The 18,167-nt window shown below is 35.0% G+C and overlaps 3 protein-coding genes across 3 annotated transcripts; all 3 read right to left on the bottom strand.

Moving 5' to 3' along the window:
• Positions 1 to 805: 805 nt before the first annotated feature.
• On the bottom strand, positions 806 to 3,232 carry LOC130592041 (protein FANTASTIC FOUR 3). Its single transcript, XM_057396106.1, has one exon. It carries the CDS (start codon positions 2,436 to 2,438, stop codon positions 1,443 to 1,445), a length of 996 nt encoding a protein of 331 aa, XP_057252089.1. The 5' UTR covers positions 2,439 to 3,232; the 3' UTR covers positions 806 to 1,442.
• Positions 3,233 to 5,048: 1,816 nt separating this feature from the next.
• LOC104900475 (rho GTPase-activating protein 5) lies at positions 5,049 to 12,284 on the bottom strand. Its single transcript, XM_048648199.2, has 6 exons — positions 11,922 to 12,284; positions 11,528 to 11,834; positions 7,842 to 7,962; positions 7,538 to 7,657; positions 6,733 to 6,963; positions 5,049 to 6,197 (listed from the first exon to the last, which is right to left on the bottom strand). The coding sequence occupies exons 1-6, from the start codon at positions 11,965 to 11,967 to the stop codon at positions 5,685 to 5,687; spliced, it is 1,338 nt and encodes a 445-aa protein (XP_048504156.2). The 5' UTR covers positions 11,968 to 12,284; the 3' UTR covers positions 5,049 to 5,684.
• Positions 12,285 to 16,139: 3,855 nt separating this feature from the next.
• LOC104900303 (hypothetical protein) lies at positions 16,140 to 17,144 on the bottom strand. The gene has a single exon (XM_010687694.4). It carries the CDS (start codon positions 16,879 to 16,881, stop codon positions 16,285 to 16,287), a length of 597 nt encoding a protein of 198 aa, XP_010685996.2. The 5' UTR covers positions 16,882 to 17,144; the 3' UTR covers positions 16,140 to 16,284.
• Positions 17,145 to 18,167: the final 1,023 nt, after the last annotated feature.

Below are 18,167 nucleotides of genomic sequence, written 5' to 3'. Positions count from 1 at the left end.
TTTCGGAAAATTTAGTATCGAGTGGGTGGATTTCCCACCTCTAGCATACTTTGATATGTGGGATCCAACTTAGCAACAATGATTGTCTTTGAATAGTCTGTTACATCTCGAAGTGGGGTTATCTATCTAGTGAATAAATGTAGTTCTTTTTTTAAAGAAAATGGGCATGCGCTTGCTCGCCTCGAGCGCGAAGTAGGTCCACCTCTGTAAATCATCTGTGAATTGTGATTGAAGATGCAGGATGTATATGTGCCTCTGAATGACGTACTGTCAGTTGTCTGGTAAGATATTACACACATCGTCCTGTGATGAACTTTCCACTGTCACATTGGTGTATATAGATACTCGTCAGCATATATGTCATTGATTCTATTCATGTCACTTGGATATGATTTATGTCAGTTTGTTGACACAAAATCATTTAGTCATTCATTGGATTGTTTTGTTCTGTAAGAAAAGTGCAGAGAACAGTTTCGTGCAACATGATAAGGTAATAATGTTATCTTTTCACATATGATTTGAAACTAGGAAAAAAAACTCTACAAATAAATTAGAAAATGCAAAGAAATATGGGAAATATACATATCTTTTTTTTTTTTTTCTTTTGGTTCAGGAATTTCTTTGGCGCACACATGGATTACTACTTTGTCTTGTTTAAAAGGATGCACAAGCTTTTAATGAGAATCAGTGAACTGGGTTAAATTTCTAGCTTGTTCCTCATGTACATAGATTCAGACTTTCTTGATGCAAAATTTACGATGAATTCGACCTCAGTCCATATCCTGACATAAGAAGTCCAATGAGAGCAATGCTTAAAATAGCGATCCATAAAAAAATACCAATACTGAGATCGGCTAGAACAAGGTGAGAACTAAAAGGAATTACTAAATAACTTAGTAGAATTGATATGACTGCAATCGAAGGTCCAAGCCTGAATCTGAGTTTGTACAAGTATTGTTAGTCAGACTCCAATATAATCTAATGTACTTACACTGATAACTGCATCTGTTAGCTCTTTTCCTCTTTTTTTCTTTTTGTCTGTCTAGTTCCAATTAGATAAGAGGACCATTGGTTTTCCTTCCCTGGCTATTTTTTTGTGCATTTTAACATGCATGTAGTATAGATGTTAAACTCTTTTAAGTTGGTTTCTTTAGTCATAACTTAAAATTAGTGGTCATTTTGGCCTGACTTTTAACATTGAATTGCATCATTTCTGTTTCAATGCTCAGTTTGAACTTTTGGCTAGTGTACTGTTTGTTCAAACTTAAAACTGGTTCTCTAGAATAGGTATAATAAGAATTTAGAGTACAAAATCTACTGTATGAGGATCTATTATTCTTGCATGCATCCTCTTGTTTTGCAAAATTCTGGGAACACAAATTTCAGAACTCTAATAACTGATTTGGCAGGCTACAAGTCTTCTTTACTCCTTCTGGACATCCTTAACTTTTAGCCTCATCTTCCTCCTTAAACTCAACTCCTCTCTCTTCCTCTTCTATCCTTTTAACACCACCAAATTTTCCTTCTCCACCCTCTCCATTATCATCATCTTCAACATCGTCGTCATCATCATCATAATCATCATCATCTTCAACAGTAATTTCATCATTATCATCTTCTTCAACAACATTGTTGTCATCATCATCATCTTCATCGTTTGGTTGGATAAAGGTTAAACGGAGTCGCCCGTCTTCCCTACTAGCTTGAAGACACTCATGTGTCGGTGTCCTAACCTCCTTCAACACAAATCTTCCATTTTTCCTGTAAGACTCAAAGGAAACAGACGGTTTTCCTGTCTGTCCTATGTAAGGTATTGGTGGAGGGAATATTGTCCTTCCATTGAGTCTTATCTTCCTGCAGTAAGAGTCATCTGAATGTCTTCTAACATGCAGTTTCTCTCCCAAATTATGGTGACTATTGTTGTTACTACAACCATTGTTCTGAGCCTCCATCTTCAAATCCTCCGTATCGTCCAAGCTCTCAGAACCTAACCCTTCAGTGCACAACTGCAGGCTGTCAGAATTCAGAGACGAAAAACTTTCACTCTTACAATGGTATGGTTGCAAGTACCCATCACTTGTCTTCTCATCTTGTTGATTCTCATTGTCAGACCATTGTGAAACTGAGTTAATAACAGGAAATGATGCTGCTGCTGATGCTGATGATGACGACGAAGGTGGTACAAAGAAAGACGATGATGATGATGATGATGATGATGGTGGTGGGAAAAAAGATGATGGTGATGTAGTTTGGTTAGGATGAGTTTCTTTGAAATGAAGTTCACCAAAGATCTCAGTAAAAGAGTGATCAAGAGGTGGTTTAAGAGTTCTTATATGTTTCCACGACGATAGCGAATCTATCAAGGAAGATGAAGTGGAGGAGTTGTTTTCTGGTATTGTGTTCTCAAAGATGTGTCTTAAGCTTCCACAGGTTGCCATTGCTATTTTTTCTTGAAGACTCTTTTTATGTTTTTATGCCTTCAATATGAAACCTGGATAAAAGTCAAAAGATTATGCGGTGTTAAAGAGAGTTTAGGTTGTCAAAGAAGGGAAGTAGAGAACATCACGGGATTGATGTGAAAACAGGGTTGATCTGTTCAAAGATATAACAGGACGGTGAGTTTCTTCTTATATTTATGGTATTTTTTTTTTTTAATCTTTTTTTGGGATAAGAAAAATCAGATCTTTTCTTTTTGGGATTGGAGAAATCAGAAATAATTGATTTGTGAGGTAGACCTCCTTTTTTCTTGTAAACCCTACAAAAAAAATATATTTTATATTAGTAATATATTTTATTTTCTTAAAGCACCAATAAAATCAAATCTATTTTTTTATGGAGCGAAAAGGAAAATCGATATTTTTTGTTAACAAAAATTTTGGATGTTTTTTTTTTTTTTTTTTCCTTTTGACAAAGACGATAAACAAGTTAACTCATGAATTCAGATGGGGTTGTTATATTTGCATATTTTGAATAATTCTAATAATCAAGGCCGTTTTTTTCAGAGTAATATTTAAAAAAAGGGTCGCGTTTTTTGCATTATGTAGTGTTGTTGGATGTTTAGCTTCTTTGAGAGAAGATATTTGTGAAAAGGGTGTGCTAGGTATTATTGGGTTGGAAGAGGTGGAAGAGAGTGGTGGAGTTGTTCTGTGAATGCATCTAATAAACTTATCTACCCCTTAGGTAGTTGCATGGGCTCACTATTTGTAGGTGAAGTTAAGTAGCAAATGGGAAATAAAGTGATGGGAATAAAGAGAAAGAGTGGAAGGTTCCTCTTTTTTTTTCTTTCCAATTAATTTCAGCCATTTGTTTTCACCTCTTTGATAGTGAGTGTGCATAGCAAATTGATGTGGGTTTGCTGTTTGCATGATACGGGTACCCTTGTATTATTCATGGCTAGATTCTCTTGATTTTCTTTAAATTATAAGATTTTCTTTTGGTAAATATTGGGCCCACAAGGATTGTATCTTAGGGGAGCAACTATGGTGGAGAAAATCCATAAGGGATTGGGTGTGGAAGGTAAATTGTGCTAGTATTTTGCTGAGAATTACTCTTGCTTAGGCTTGGCCAAGCACTACCTAGGCACGGTACGTTTGTGTCGTGTCGGATCAGTCAAATTCAAAATTAAGGCGTAAATATGAAATGGTTAGTTGTGTTGTGTGTAGGTATATAACCGTGATATTTTTGTTGTTGTGCATTTTTATGTCTCATGTTGTGTTGTATTTTTCCGTCCAAAAATTTTGATATTTGTATAGCCCGATAACCTAACACACACAATAGTAAGTTTGCCTCTCTTCCAATGCTAAAATTTGTCTTTTAGGTAAGGGAGAAAGTTATTTTCCTAATAGGAAGATAAATAGTGGTTGCTCTTGTACATAGGCATATCAAAGTCATGTTACCCAATTTGTATAGAAGAAAAGAGAAAGAGGGGGCATCAAAGCATTGGAAACTGATGAGTGGATGAGAGAAGGGGAAGAGGTTGTCTTCTAACTGCACGTTTGCACATCTCACATCATCCAACTTTTAAACATACCTAATTGTAGATTATTAAATGGTGAGAAATATTGCAAAAATTATGTGTGGGAGTATTGTAAAAAATACGAGCGTAAATTCGATGACTATAAATTGATGACAAACCACTAAAAGTAAGAAAACATTAGTTTTTGCATTAGGGTATGAGTGAAATGAGAGAGACAAAAAGAATAAATAATCGATAACCAGAAAAATTAGTCTAATCATTACATATACTATTAAAAAATGTACTTGAATTTCCAATTTCCATTTCTTAGCATTTTTTTATTGTAATTTTTTTGGTCAATATGAGGATATTCCCACCAAATCCCTAACAAGAGTTGTTCTTTAATTTTTTGACAAAGAGTTGTTCTTTATTGGAGATGAAATCACTGGCTACTCTACCATCTTTCTTGTCAAATTGTCAACTATAGACAAATAAAAGTAGTGACGCTAACCTCGATTGAAAGTGTCATCTTATATCATTTGCCTAATTATTGGTCAAGTAATTCCAAACTTCACTTTGGCATAGCCACTGATTATGCCATAACGTGGTATGATGTGCAAATAACTATGATTTATATAATCAAAATCCTAACCTTCTCTGTTGCTGTTATTTTATCAAAAGTTTTCAGGCATTGTTGTCAGTGAAATATAACAAGCTTGACTAGTACTGCTTAATGTATGTGCTTAATATATTTTGTGAGGTTAGACGCTGAGTTGATCTTAAATTAGCTCGTTCCGATTAATCGGCGAAAATCAAGTTTCACTTTTTTCTTTTCTTTTCTTCTCGTGAGATTTTTTTTGACAGAAATTTGTGAGTTGATACCAAAGATATAGCGTAGCTTTTTCTTATTTGAGGAGATCTAAGGACTTGCTCTAGCTATGTTTTGTAGAGTTATTTTACAACTCTAAAGAATTCACACGCGTCAAGATGACTTAGCTCTTTTTTGTTCAGGAAATAAGGATGGGATAATTGGGGAGAATAAGTTTACAAATTCCCTTTTTCTACAAAGGTACGATTGCTCTTTTTAGAAATATAGATAATAAAAAGTTGTTTTTTTTAATAATACAAAGTATTTACAGAATTCCTCAAAAAATTGTATTTACAAAAGTAATTCTTCACACTGCTAAAAGTGTAAGAAAGGTAGTGTTAGAAAGAAAGTTTCAAAAATAGAAAATTGTTCTTCCTTACCTTCTTCTCTTTGATTTTGCATTCATCCTCTTTTAATATTTTTGTTTGTTCTCTAACAATTCTTGTGAGCAACCCAATAAAGGGAAACAACTAACAAGTTAACTATTTTGTTAATCCTTGGAAGATATTCTTTCACGGAAAATCATTTTCCATTGAAATTTTTTTCCGTCAAACCAAACAGACCCCCAAAGAATCACACTTTTCCGAAGATTAACAGTGACAAGCACCAGTCTACGCTACGGGAGCCAGAGAATCCTGTTAGCTATCCGTGCTATGTCACATAAGATCATCCAGCTAGAGCACCCAGGAAGAAACTGGGGCAAAAAGAGATGGAAAGAAAAAAGAAAAAAGAAAAAAAAAATGAAAGCAAGTGAGAAGTGTTATCTCAATTTCAATCTTCTCCAAAACATACATGTGCAGTGAGCATACCACTTTGAATCAATGGGCAAAAACTACACATATGGTCTAAGCAGAGTTGCTTTTACCGCCATGCTTCGATACGCTCTATCCTTGAACTTACACAGCTAAGGTTGCTCTTGCTCATAGTCCTCGGCTTCTCTGTGGGTCCCACAGGAGGCCGCCTGTTTAATTGCACAGAATCTTTCCTGACAATGGAAATACTTGATTGAAACACGGGTCCCGAATGGATCTTTAGACTGGCTTGAAACCCCTTAAAAGATTGCCAGTGAAATGGAGAATCATCAGATTCATCTCCATCCTCGGACTGTTTGGCGTCATGGGGGCTATCAAAAGCAGGTTCATCATCAGATGAGTAGTGCTCAACTTCTGATCCCTCAGTTTCTTCAGCGAGATAATCTCCCAGACAAAGCTGTGATGGGCTTTGATGGCCGCTCTCATCAGAAGGTCCCGAACAGGAAGCAAAAGCAGGGTCTATCCTTGCGTCTTCTCTGTCTTGCAGTCTTTTTGTGATTAGAGTTTTGAGGAAGTTCATCACTTGAACAGCGTACATCAATGCAGTTAAAGGATCTGCCATCTACAGTAGAAAACAATTCATGACTAACAGCCTAAAAAAAGCCATTTCTCTTACAAGCATTCTTGTAAAATATAACAATCACTAAGAAGGCATATTATATTCCAGGATACAAAGCCTATCAATATTCAAACCCTCAAAAAGAAAAACCCCTCCCATACAAAGTTTATACTTCCTCTGTTTCTAAATAAGTGCAACACTTCTTGTTTTCACGTTTGCCAATGCATTATTTTAATCATTAATATCTTCAATTATCAATAAGTAAAAATTATAAAAAGTTGATATTATAAAAATTCACATTCACACGAATCTAACAAGATCCCATATATGTTTTTCCTAAAATGTAAATCACCAAAGCTAATTAAAGTTTAAACTGTGAATAAACACTATGCAAATGTTGCACTTATTCAGAAACGGAGGAAGTATAAAGATATAAGAGTCAAGAATGGTGACAAAAATCAAAATTTCTGACAGAATTACCATCATATCAAGAAATCTTGCTGCTACTATTTGAAGTCAATGAGGCAGGTACCATTACCTGTGTCATATTTGGAGCAAACACCATAGCAATGTTGTGAGCATTCATCTTATTGTAGAGTTCTTCTTGAACAACATCGGCCATCAGGTTGATGGCCCAGTCAAGCAGAGCACTCTCTGTTGGAGGGAGCAGGCTCACAAGCTCGATACAATCTTCTTCAGACTGACACTGCATCACGTCCTCAGGTGCCAAAGGATCCAGAACTCCGGTTGGAAGTTCTCTAAACCAAGCCTAGAGAGCACGAAAAAATGAAGTGAGCTTAACAAATTGGCTGAAAAGACCTTAATTTATTCGCAAATTTTTTTTCAAGTTGATGTCGTGGCCCAAGAAAAGTAAAATGAGAAGGTAAAGATAATAATAAACAATTGGTGGGACGATTCAAAAAACAGAAAAAAAAAAGTGGGTAAACTAAGAAGGGACAACTTAGAAAAGAAAATGGATAAACAGTAAACTAATAAAAACTAGAGGGACTCAATCGGTGCAGCACTCTTGTCCATTGCAATTACCATGAAGTAGATCTTTCCGTGGATTATGTTCACCAATAATAGTGATTCAAACTAAAAAAAGGTTATTGAAATCTTGTTAAGAGTCCGAAAAAGTGAGTACATTGCTGCACAAAGGACAATTACGGCCAAGAAAGGGCCTAAACCACGTTGCAGATGCCACTGAGCTGAATTTATGAAGCAAATCTAGTGACTACAAACACTATATGACTCGCATTTCATGTAATTTCAAACAGTTCTCTACAAAAGATACACATTCAACCAAAAACAAGATCACTTGTCAATGTATAGCAAATTTATACCTTGATAAGACCGGCCAGACAATGAATATCTATGTCATCTGGTATAATACCCCCATTTAATTGGTCTCTAACAAACTCCTCCTGATTGTTGTCTCCAGTAATTCTAAAAATTCCTTCCTCCTGCAAACAAATATTTATCACTTTTAATAGCACGATTGCTAGAGCATACACATGAAAAGCACATTTGAAAGGAGAGGAACATCCAGCGACCGATAATCTCCAACCAACTCAAAATGGGGGTGAATGCAATGACATCATCAATGACAATAAAGAATACAGAGAGGATGCAAGAGATAGCATGTACCTGCAAGCCTCCTTGAGCATAGAGACACCTTTGCATCAAAATAAGTATCGTTGGCACACAGTTGCCTCTAGAGTCGTATGAGAGTTGCATGGATTCCGTGGAAACACCAAAGACTGATGTACTGCATATGCAAATGAGTCAAGGATAAGAGAAAGCAAAACAACAATGCACAGTACAAGGAGCCATATCATAAAGGTAGGAGGACTGTATACTATGTTCACTAAGGAAAAGACCAAAACTTTCATCCTGATGATTGACATAGAGGATCTTCAGTCAACCATACTACTTTTTCCCCCAAACTCCTACATGGCATGCTTGCCTACATCCCTACCTCACACTCAATCTACTCATTCAGCAGCCTATACATGCATATATCACCTCAGCACCTTCTCATTCAGCTACATCAGCTGAGACTATTTCTTGTACCACATCTTCTGCTCCTTTTAGAAGATCAAGCAGAACCCAACCTCATAGTGGCTTAATGACAATGGCACTCCTACATCTCTCCCTGTAGATAATCTAGCTTTCCAAAGAATTCAACCTGAGCTCATTCGCTTCCACACCAGATTGACAACACTATTGCTGATCCTCTACATTTTAAACATTCTAACAAACATCATCACAGGGAGCAAGCTATAGATATAAAGTAAAAACTCTTGAGCAAAGCAATGCTCACGAGGTGACCACCTTACCACCCAGAAAAAAAAAAAAAAAAAAAAAAACCATGGGTGTAAGTGGTCGCACAAAACCATGTACCGAACTACCAATATCTATTCAGAGATCTTAATTTTGCAAACAAAATTTTGGTGAAGATTGCAGTGAGTTTCCCCAGTACCTAAAATGGCTACGGTCAGAACTTTACAGCTCACTGGCTACGGCAGCAATCTAAAACTGAGTTACAACTCAAGCAGATGATTGATTCTAATGTGGTAATCTTGAATAGAATATATACATGACATTTTCATAAGCTTATACATGAGTTATTCTTGTTGAGGGGGAGTCACTTCCTCTCAAGCTACAATCTCATCAGGTTTGCAAAATGCAAGCTCAAACAAGCTCAAGGCAGTAGTTTATCAAACTGTTACTATCTTAGAAGTACAGTCCAAGGCAGATCACAGCTTATTGATCATGTGTTATGATCACAGGATTACCTTGGAGCTCATCTATGATGGTTTACAAACTTTGACATAACTCCCCTTAAGACTATGTTGTCTGATACATTCAATATAAAAGACCTCAGTCCTCTTAAGAGCTTCTTAGTTAGCACCTCAAAGGAAGTATACTTGTTGACCTCAAAGAAGTCATTATGACCTCCTCCAAACCTCTTAGCCTTCCTATAACTCACCCCACATAGGGGGTGTCCTTTGCCGAATGCCACTCCTTATCAAAGACTTCTTGTATAACTTATTTGCCTCACCATAACCAGATTGATATAGCCTTCTTGATCCATAAACTCACAATCGTTCATATATTGACGCTAAGAGGCTTCTTCGGCACTTAGAATTTCAACTCGGTTCACTTTTAGCCTCAATGTGCATACTATGATAGTGACTAGGAGAGCTTCCCTCTGACCAAGAAGTTGATATCTGGTTTCTGCATTTGTTGGGAAAGCACAGGTCTAATGCTGAATTAGTATATAAGCCATGGGTCTAATCATTTGTTAAGGCACTTGGCAGTGTTGACAACATACTATACTGAGATGCGACAGCCAAACAACTTCAGCAATGGCAGCAAATCTGGTTTTACACCCCTAAGAGAAACATAATGTAGAAATAAATTGTCACTTTATCAAAGACATAATTGAATCGGGCTTCGTTCACACCTCCACTGTCCAAGTTGAAGATGTTTCTGCAAGAGATGTCTAAGAGTTGTGCAAAGTGACATATCTTACAAGGCCCCTCATCTTAGAGGGCACAAAAATCTGAAGTTCATTGTTTTTTTAGTCACATTGTTCTAAACACTTAATATATTAATCTTAAGATAACTTTATTAGGGCTCATTTTATTTATTTAGCACAAGGCCCCCAAAATATTTGAAACGGTGCTGATTTTCACCAAGATCTTGTCTTTTACGCAGCACCACTAGAGGACAAGAAGAGTAGAATTTCGATTCTTTTTTAAGTTAGTCACTGATGCCACTATTGAGAAAGTAAAGATAGAAACAGTATTGAGAGGTAAAGGTAGAAAGTTTATTATCCTCTTGTTGGATATATATGAATGCATTGGGAAACTTATTCTACATTCTTTCTCTATCTGCCTCTAGCTCAAAATTCTCTGCATTTATTCAAGGAGATATACTCATTAATGTCACAAGCTCTGGATTTAATCCCCTAGAGACGACTACATGGCATTTTGTACAAAACAAACTTAATCAACAAAGTCAAAATTACTAAAAGCCACCGATTCCATTCTTTGTCAATCAAATTTTGTGGCAATTTCAATTTTCATCGTCGATTGGTGATCAGGAACAAGCTTCAAAATTTTCAATCAATTCTAACTGCATTGCTCACACGACATTCTTTCAATCACCTAAAGACAAGCATTACCATGTGACACACAAACAAACAGGCAGAAGAACACTTGGAATCAAATCGAGTAAGTTTGTGACAAAGTCTAATCTTGCTCCATCCACACCTCCACTGACCAAGTTGAAGATGTTTTCACTAAGATCTTGTCTGTTACGCAGCATCACTAAAGGACAAGAAGGTTAAAATATGGATTCTCTTTCAATTTAGTTAGAGAATAAAGGTATAAAGTTCGTCAGTATTGGGAGAATAAAGATAGAAAGTTTGTTATGCTCTTATTGGATAAATAGGCATGTATTCACTTCTTCCTCTATCTGAAATCTAGCTCAAAATTCTCTGCATTTATTCCAGGGTGGTACAATCTTTAACGTCAAAAGCTCTTCAACATTGTCATTGATCCTCTACAGAGGACTATATAGAATTTTGTACAAAACAATCAGAATCAACAAAGTCAATATTACTAGAAGGCCAATCCATGAATCATGTTTCTTGTCAATCAAATTTAGTGGCAATATAGATGCTCAAAATCAGTTTATGAGATACACACTTCCGAATTCACAATCAAGCCTCGGTACCTTACTCGGACAACATTCTTTTGATCAAGCAAAGACAGGCATGACCATGTGACATTCCAGACAAACAGGCAACATAACACTTAGAATCAAATCGAACAGGTTTATGACAACATAAGTGACCAGTCAAAGCAAAATGTCATGAACTCTGTGACCACAATAAGTTTAAAGGAGCTTTCCCCCTTCTTCAACCCACGCCACTCCGCCCCTCTCCTCTTTCAAACCAAATGACCAAGAAAAAAAAGGGAAATCCCTTCTCTATGATTGATTATCTGTTTCAAAAATTGGACATAAAGAATGCATTATCTAGATTCACATGAAAACAGATACACATTTCCAGTGCTTATGCCCACATCAGATTACACAAAAACTATGCCCTAACATTATCAAATAACAGATTAAAAATTGGCAATTTCAAAACCAACACAAGCACCCACATCACATTATCCCTAAAGTTGACCAAATTACAAAAAAAAAAATCATTAGAGAAAATACACCAAATTCAAAAACCCAAATAAAGATTAAGCATAAAAACCATTAAGCACAACCTAAAAACCTCCCAAATCACACTAGAAAAAGGAAAAATGTACCTTGCACTAGGAGCCCTCCTAGGAACTTCAGGCTCAAACTCAACAGGCAAACCTAAGAAGCCATTAAACCTATCAAATGTGACATGAGCCACGTGGCGGACATTGGTTGGCCAACCAATATCCATAGCAGCAGAAATACGAGCTTCCCTGTCAGTTGTGCAACCAATCAGAGACTTTCTAAACAAAGTCACAAGAATCGCCAGGAGAGAAAGTTGTTCCCTTTCTTTCTCTCTCCTCTTTATATCTTCACTTCTCTCTCTACAACTTGAACTTGAATCACATTCACAATCAACCCCTCTTCTTCTATCTACATAATTTCAATTAGGGTTTTGATTATATTAAAGTTGTGTTTTTTTTTTGTTGCAAAATGAAGAATCAGAAGGTGTAATAATACCTGAAGATGATGAGAAATGTGATGGAGAATGTAATACTTCTGTCATTGCTGTCAATTAATCAATGGGTATCAGTAATATTCCTCAATTTTTTTTAAAAAGATTGAAACTTTCAAAAAAAAGATTTGAAGGAAATTTTCAAAGATCAAATTTTTTCAAAAACTTGGGTATTTTGAGCTCAGATTATGGGTAAAAATGGAGGACGTGGGTAACATGAATGAAGATTGAATCAAAGATGGGTGCTTTTTTTTTTCCAGCTCTGCAAAAAAAAAGGAGCGTTGAAGAAGCACAGAGAAAGAAAGATAGAGCATGAATGAGGGAAGTTTGGAAGTTGTTTGTTCTTGGAGTATTAAATTTGAGTAAATTAATCATTTATTGAGACAGTTTTTTTGCCCACTTTTGTATTAATACTATTTAGGTGGACCACTTTTTGTTGATTAGGAGTTAGTTTTCTTCTGTATTTTCTCTTTTCTTGTTTTGATGGTTTGTGTTCTTCAAAAAAAGGTCTTCCCTCCAAAATGTGCTATGTTTGTTATCTGTGCTTGGAAATTTTGTGGAGTAGTACTCTACTACTCCTACTCCTACTCCTACTCCTACTCCTTAGGCCTGTTATTAACTTATTTTGCGACGGTTTCAGTTTAGTTCAATTCAATTTAGTTTAGTTTAGATTAATTTGATTCAGCTTAATGTAATTACTTTTCTCTCATATATTGTTTCAATTTAGTTGAATGCATCAAAAAAACAGGGGCATTAGTTCTTACTCTTTAGTATGTAATAATCAAATGGACGTGTATTAATCTCTCATTATATAGTTTGTACCCTACAAATGTCATCTAACTTAGTTGGTAAAGTCTTGTAGGGGATAATACTAAGACGTGAGATTGAATGTCATCTAAGCCATTGCGCTTAATCGCTCATTTACACCAAATAAGACATAGTATATCGTGGTATATTATTTGCATGTTATGTTATCGTTATTTTATCATTTTGGCACCAATAAGATATTATGTGAATTTCTTAATCATTTAAAGCATCTTTTAGGGAAAAGAACTAGTTATTAGGCCCGGGCTATGCCCCGGATAAGGAAAATTTTCATTTATTAATATTGTACTTTAAAATAATAACACTAAATATCACTTGGTCTAGTGGTTAAGACTTTGATATATAACCTTGATGTCATGGGATCAAACCTTGTGCTATGCAATTTCTAGTTTTTTTATTGTATGCGGATTACGTGGAGTAAAATGCTTTAGGGAGAGCGCGTATGCGGATTACGTGGAGTAAAATGCTTTACGGAGAGCGCCACGTGGTACCGTTTCACGTTTAGGAACGCCTTTAAATATATTAGTATAGATAGTTATGTTTTTTTTTATTGACAGGAAGAATAGTTATAGTTATAGTAATACTTATATTGATCCAAATCGGAAATGATTTATTAGAATGAGAGATGAAATTATGAAAAATCCAATCATGTGTTGCATACATGACTTTAGCCTTTAGTAGTTTAGTATATACTTCCAAATTAGCAATATTTTTCCGCTAATGTACTCAATGACTTATTAATTAGTGTTTATGAATGTCTTTCTCGTTTTTCTCATTTATGTATAATATGTACCCAATAGATATTGTATCTTTAAAGATACAGACCATCTTAAAATGTACTTCCTCCGTGTTTTTATTGTTGCTATATAGAGAAAGTGGTGGGGTTTTAAGAAAGGTAGAGAGAGAAAGTAGGGACCACCACTTTTTGAATAAAAAAATATTTGTTAAGGAAAAAGTATGAGTATTTTAAAAGAGAAGGTGGGGGACCACCAACTTTTTAATAGTATTTTAAGATTTTTATGGTGAAAAGAAATCCATTTATGGTATGTAGCATCTATTATGACATTTCCATTTAAGAGAAATGTAGCATCTATAAAAAAAACGGAGGAAGTAGCTTTTGTGCTACCAAGTTGGATTTACTAAGCAATATTGTGTAAATCATTTGATTTTGTTCATTGCTCCCTTAAAAATTATGAGTTCTCTAATAAATTAAAGGTCTTGTTAAAATTATGGGGTGCTTTTGTCTTGGATAATTATGTCTCTTCCACATTTTACTCACCCTTCTTTGTTTTCTCACTTCTTTCTCATTCTTTTTCGCATGTCCCCCTACACTACTTGTCAAAGGACCAACTCAACCAAAAGTTTAAGCTAATGGTTGAGGGTCCAGGAATAGATCTATACTCTATCATGCTCCCTAACGCAAGAGCCATTTGGGCTAAAAGTGTGGATGCAACACAAGCCTCTCTCATACTTGGCGCTAAATATCCCACTGAGAAGGGAGAGGGTGGATGAGATTTATTTTGTGTGTCATCATAAAAGTATGGGGTTGTTTGGTTAATAGTATTATTTAACATAAGAAGTTTGAATTTTTAGAAATTGTTATTTTTTGGTGTTGTTTGGTTAAGTAGAAATTCCTAATAAGTTCCACTTCCCACAAAATGGAGGAAGTTACTTACCTAGCAGGGGGACTTAGATAAGTGGAAATTCCCATGGAAATTTTCATTTTCCTTAAATCACGAAACAACATTTAACAATTCCTAAGAAATACAATTACATGAGAAGGCAATATTCCGAGGAATTTATACTCCATGCATTCAACCAAACAAGAATCTATGACAGTAGACTAGCTATGAGACCATAATGGTATTAGAACATGAACATGGATCTATATATCTATGGAACTTGCAACATGATTGACATTGTCTTACGATCATCACGCATGCATGTACCGCACTAATGCCACTATGCACTATCATTACATTACATAATCGCCTGAAATTCAACATAAAAACAGAAGCACAAATCATATCATAGTACATATTACATGTTATTTTCAACATAAATTAGTTTAATTATATTAGAACATCATGATTATGTTGTCACTATAAGTTCATGTTTGACTAATAAGCCATAAAAGAAGCTAATCAGAAACTACATGGATAGAATCTTATCAGTTCCTAAGGATCTAACGGTCTCTTTCGGTCATCTTTCAAAATTATAACATGTATTTGATCACATGTCCACGGCCACAATCCAACTGTATCTTACCCACCACTTTTAGAGTAGGTCAATGAGTTTCCCTCTTCATGTCTTTTTCAATGTTTCAAAAACTTATAAGTTAAATTTGTCTAAGGACTTGTTCTCCCCATCTTATTTTCAGTTCAATTCAGCTCGGTTCGGTTCAGTTCAGCTCAATTCTCAGTTCAGTTGTTTTATGTCGAATAGAACATGCCCTAAATTGCAAGATTATTTAACTACTAATGACTTATATAATAAACGATAATATATAAACATATTAATAATGATGATAACGGTCTCATAGTTCTATAGGGCTATTAGTCTCTTGATAATGTTAATGTAACTTGTATATTTGTAGTTTTAATTACCATATCTAAATACAGAAACGAATAAAATTAAGAAGTTTGAAAGGAAAATGCGTTATTTAACTACTAATGACTTATATAATAGATGATAATAAACATATTAATAATGATGATGACAATCTCGTAATTCTTTAGGGTTAGGCTCTTGATAATGTTAATGTAAGTTGTATAATTTATGTATTGCCAAGCCATTAGAAGATCCGTCACAAGCAAGGCCCATTTATAACTTCAATTTGGGCCCATTTACAACTTCAATTTGGGCCCATTTACAAGTTGATTTTGAAGGAGTATTGCCGTTTGGGGTGGAATCTATCATATCTTCAAGTGAAATTGTATAATATGGCATCCAACTTCAATAATATGTTTCATCAAGGCTGTCTTAAAAATTTCAAGGTCACTGTGTTAATCACAATTTGGAGCCTAATTATAAAATTATTATACCTAAATTGTAGAATTATAAATAATGTATTCTACAAAGTACTTATATCATTGTTTAATCTATTTTTGATAAAATAAAGCTCGAGTTTGAACAATATAGCTAAAAAACATTAAATTTAAGAGTTTTGACCTCTCTACAAAAACAGGACCCTATACTGTTGGAGTCGCTTTACACGCCCTATTACAAAGTCTTATGTTTCACCAAAAAAGAAAAATTCCATCACGTGTCTTACAAGCTATAAAACAAGTTTCAACAGATATATAACAAACTTTCTTAACGTCAAAATAAGTTGCACAAAACACAATACGAGTTCTTTTAAATTCGCAAAATAAAAGAGACAACACAAGAAAAGAAAGTTATGAATGGGCTTTGTTTCTCATTTCGGCCCTTGGGTTATATAAACACTACTATTTTGTCTATTCCATATAAATTAACATTACAACATTGATACAAAATATAATCCATATAAGAAAAAAAGTGGATCAAAAACATACAAAAGTTTCACTTAACAAACATTTGCATACTAGACTCATTTTCCTGATCAATAACATCAAGCATAACAGGATCAACAACAATACGACTATCCACGTGGACCTTAAACCTTGGGCTCCACAAAATCAATTTCGCCCAACCACAAATATCCACCTCAGCATCTAATACCATCATTCTTTTACCCACATCACTAATAAATCTTTTAGCATGTTGAACCAACTCTTGTCCATTAAGCCGAGCCTGAAGCCGAAGCAGCTGGCATGAGTTAGCCGGCTGCGAGCCAGCTGGGACATAGGCCGAGCCTAAAAACGAGCCGTCATAATATATTGATAGTGACGTGGCAGAGTACCTGACAGGTAGGATATTGGGGTTGCTGACGTGTATGGTCAAGATGAGGTCAGCATCAAGACGTGGAAATTTCACATTGTCTTGATTTTGGTGTTGTTTTTCTTTGGTTGAGTTTTTGAATTTTAGTTGTAATGATGTGAGGCTAACAAGCCGAAAGTTGGGTACTTTCGGCTTGGCTAAGAAAAAAGTGGTTGCGGCTGTGGCGGCGGTTGCGCCAATTATAGCCGAGGTCCAACTCCATTTTACTTTTTTACCCATATAGGTTCTGTTTGGCGATAGCGTTTGAGGTAGCGGGTAGAGGTTTGACAAGGTCAAAAAGCGACTAGTGTTGGGAAAGATAAGGTTACGACGAGGGGTATAAATGTCTTTTTCTTAGCGGTGGCCGATGAAAGGAGTTTTTTTGGGTGTGAAGTTATGGTTGTTGAAGAAGAAAGTAAAAGGGTAGAGAGCAACTTATTTGTTGGGTATTGACGATGTGGGAGTGTATACCAAGATAAAGAGATAAAAGTTGGTGGATTATATTATTATATTATATACTTCATCCGTTTCATATTACTCGCTACTCTTTTTAATTTATGGACTCCTATGCAATTTTTGGAGAACAAAGAGGTAGAGAGTAAAAAGAAAAGGGACTCATATGAGGGAAGAGATATAAAAAGAATTTATTGACCAAAAAGAAAATGTAGTAAGTAATGTGAAACTTGCCACAATGGAAAAGGTAGCGAGTATTATGAGACGGAGGAAGTAAATTTTGTCATATTGTGATTTGTTTTTTTCAATAATTATTTTTGGGTGATAATTGGTTTTAAATAACTTAATTATAAAAGGTAGGGTCGTTTGTACATTTACTTTGTGAGGGGTGAGCACTTGAATATAAAGATAGTGGGACTGTGGAAGGCAGACTTTTCTTTAGTGCTCATTTTTCAATATGCATCGAAAACATGTTTTTGTTACATTTATCTATGTTTTGATCAACCGTCCAGTCGTCCACTATATGATGGAGCATACTTTGGCTCTATTCTGTTTAACTTATTTTAATTTATTTAAAATCTTATAAGATTAGATAAGATGTTTTGTTAACTTATCTTCACTCAGAAAAAAATAAATGAAATCGGGTCAGAAAATATTGCAATTAATATGAAAATTCCAGAGAAATGAAATATCGTAATTAAAAAAGAATGCATAATGTAATTACTTTATGTCCATATTAGATTAATCTAAAATTTAGCAGTTGTTTCATATTAGTATCACATTTTACTATTATCAAGTAATCATCTTAGATTAAGCACAAATTTACAATAATCTAGAAGGTTATTCGATCCCAAGTCTCGATACCATCTTCATAATGATATCAACTAAACTAAAAAGCATCCACAACTCCACATGTTAAAACTCATATTAGATCAGAAAAAATAACTTAAAATTAGATCAACTAATAAGATGAACTAAACATAGTCTAAGATTGCAAATTAAATATTAGAAGCGCAGCTCAATTAGAGTTGATAAAATCAGCTCGGCCCGATTTTTGGGCTGGTTTTGGGCAG

This window comes from Beta vulgaris, chromosome 7, assembly GCF_026745355.1.
Source record: "Beta vulgaris subsp. vulgaris cultivar EL10 chromosome 7, EL10.2, whole genome shotgun sequence".
In the NCBI taxonomy this organism is placed as follows: domain Eukaryota; kingdom Viridiplantae; phylum Streptophyta; class Magnoliopsida; order Caryophyllales; family Amaranthaceae; genus Beta; species Beta vulgaris.
The sequence above is the reverse complement of the archived record's forward strand: the minus strand, read 5'-3'. Positions and strand labels throughout refer to the sequence as shown.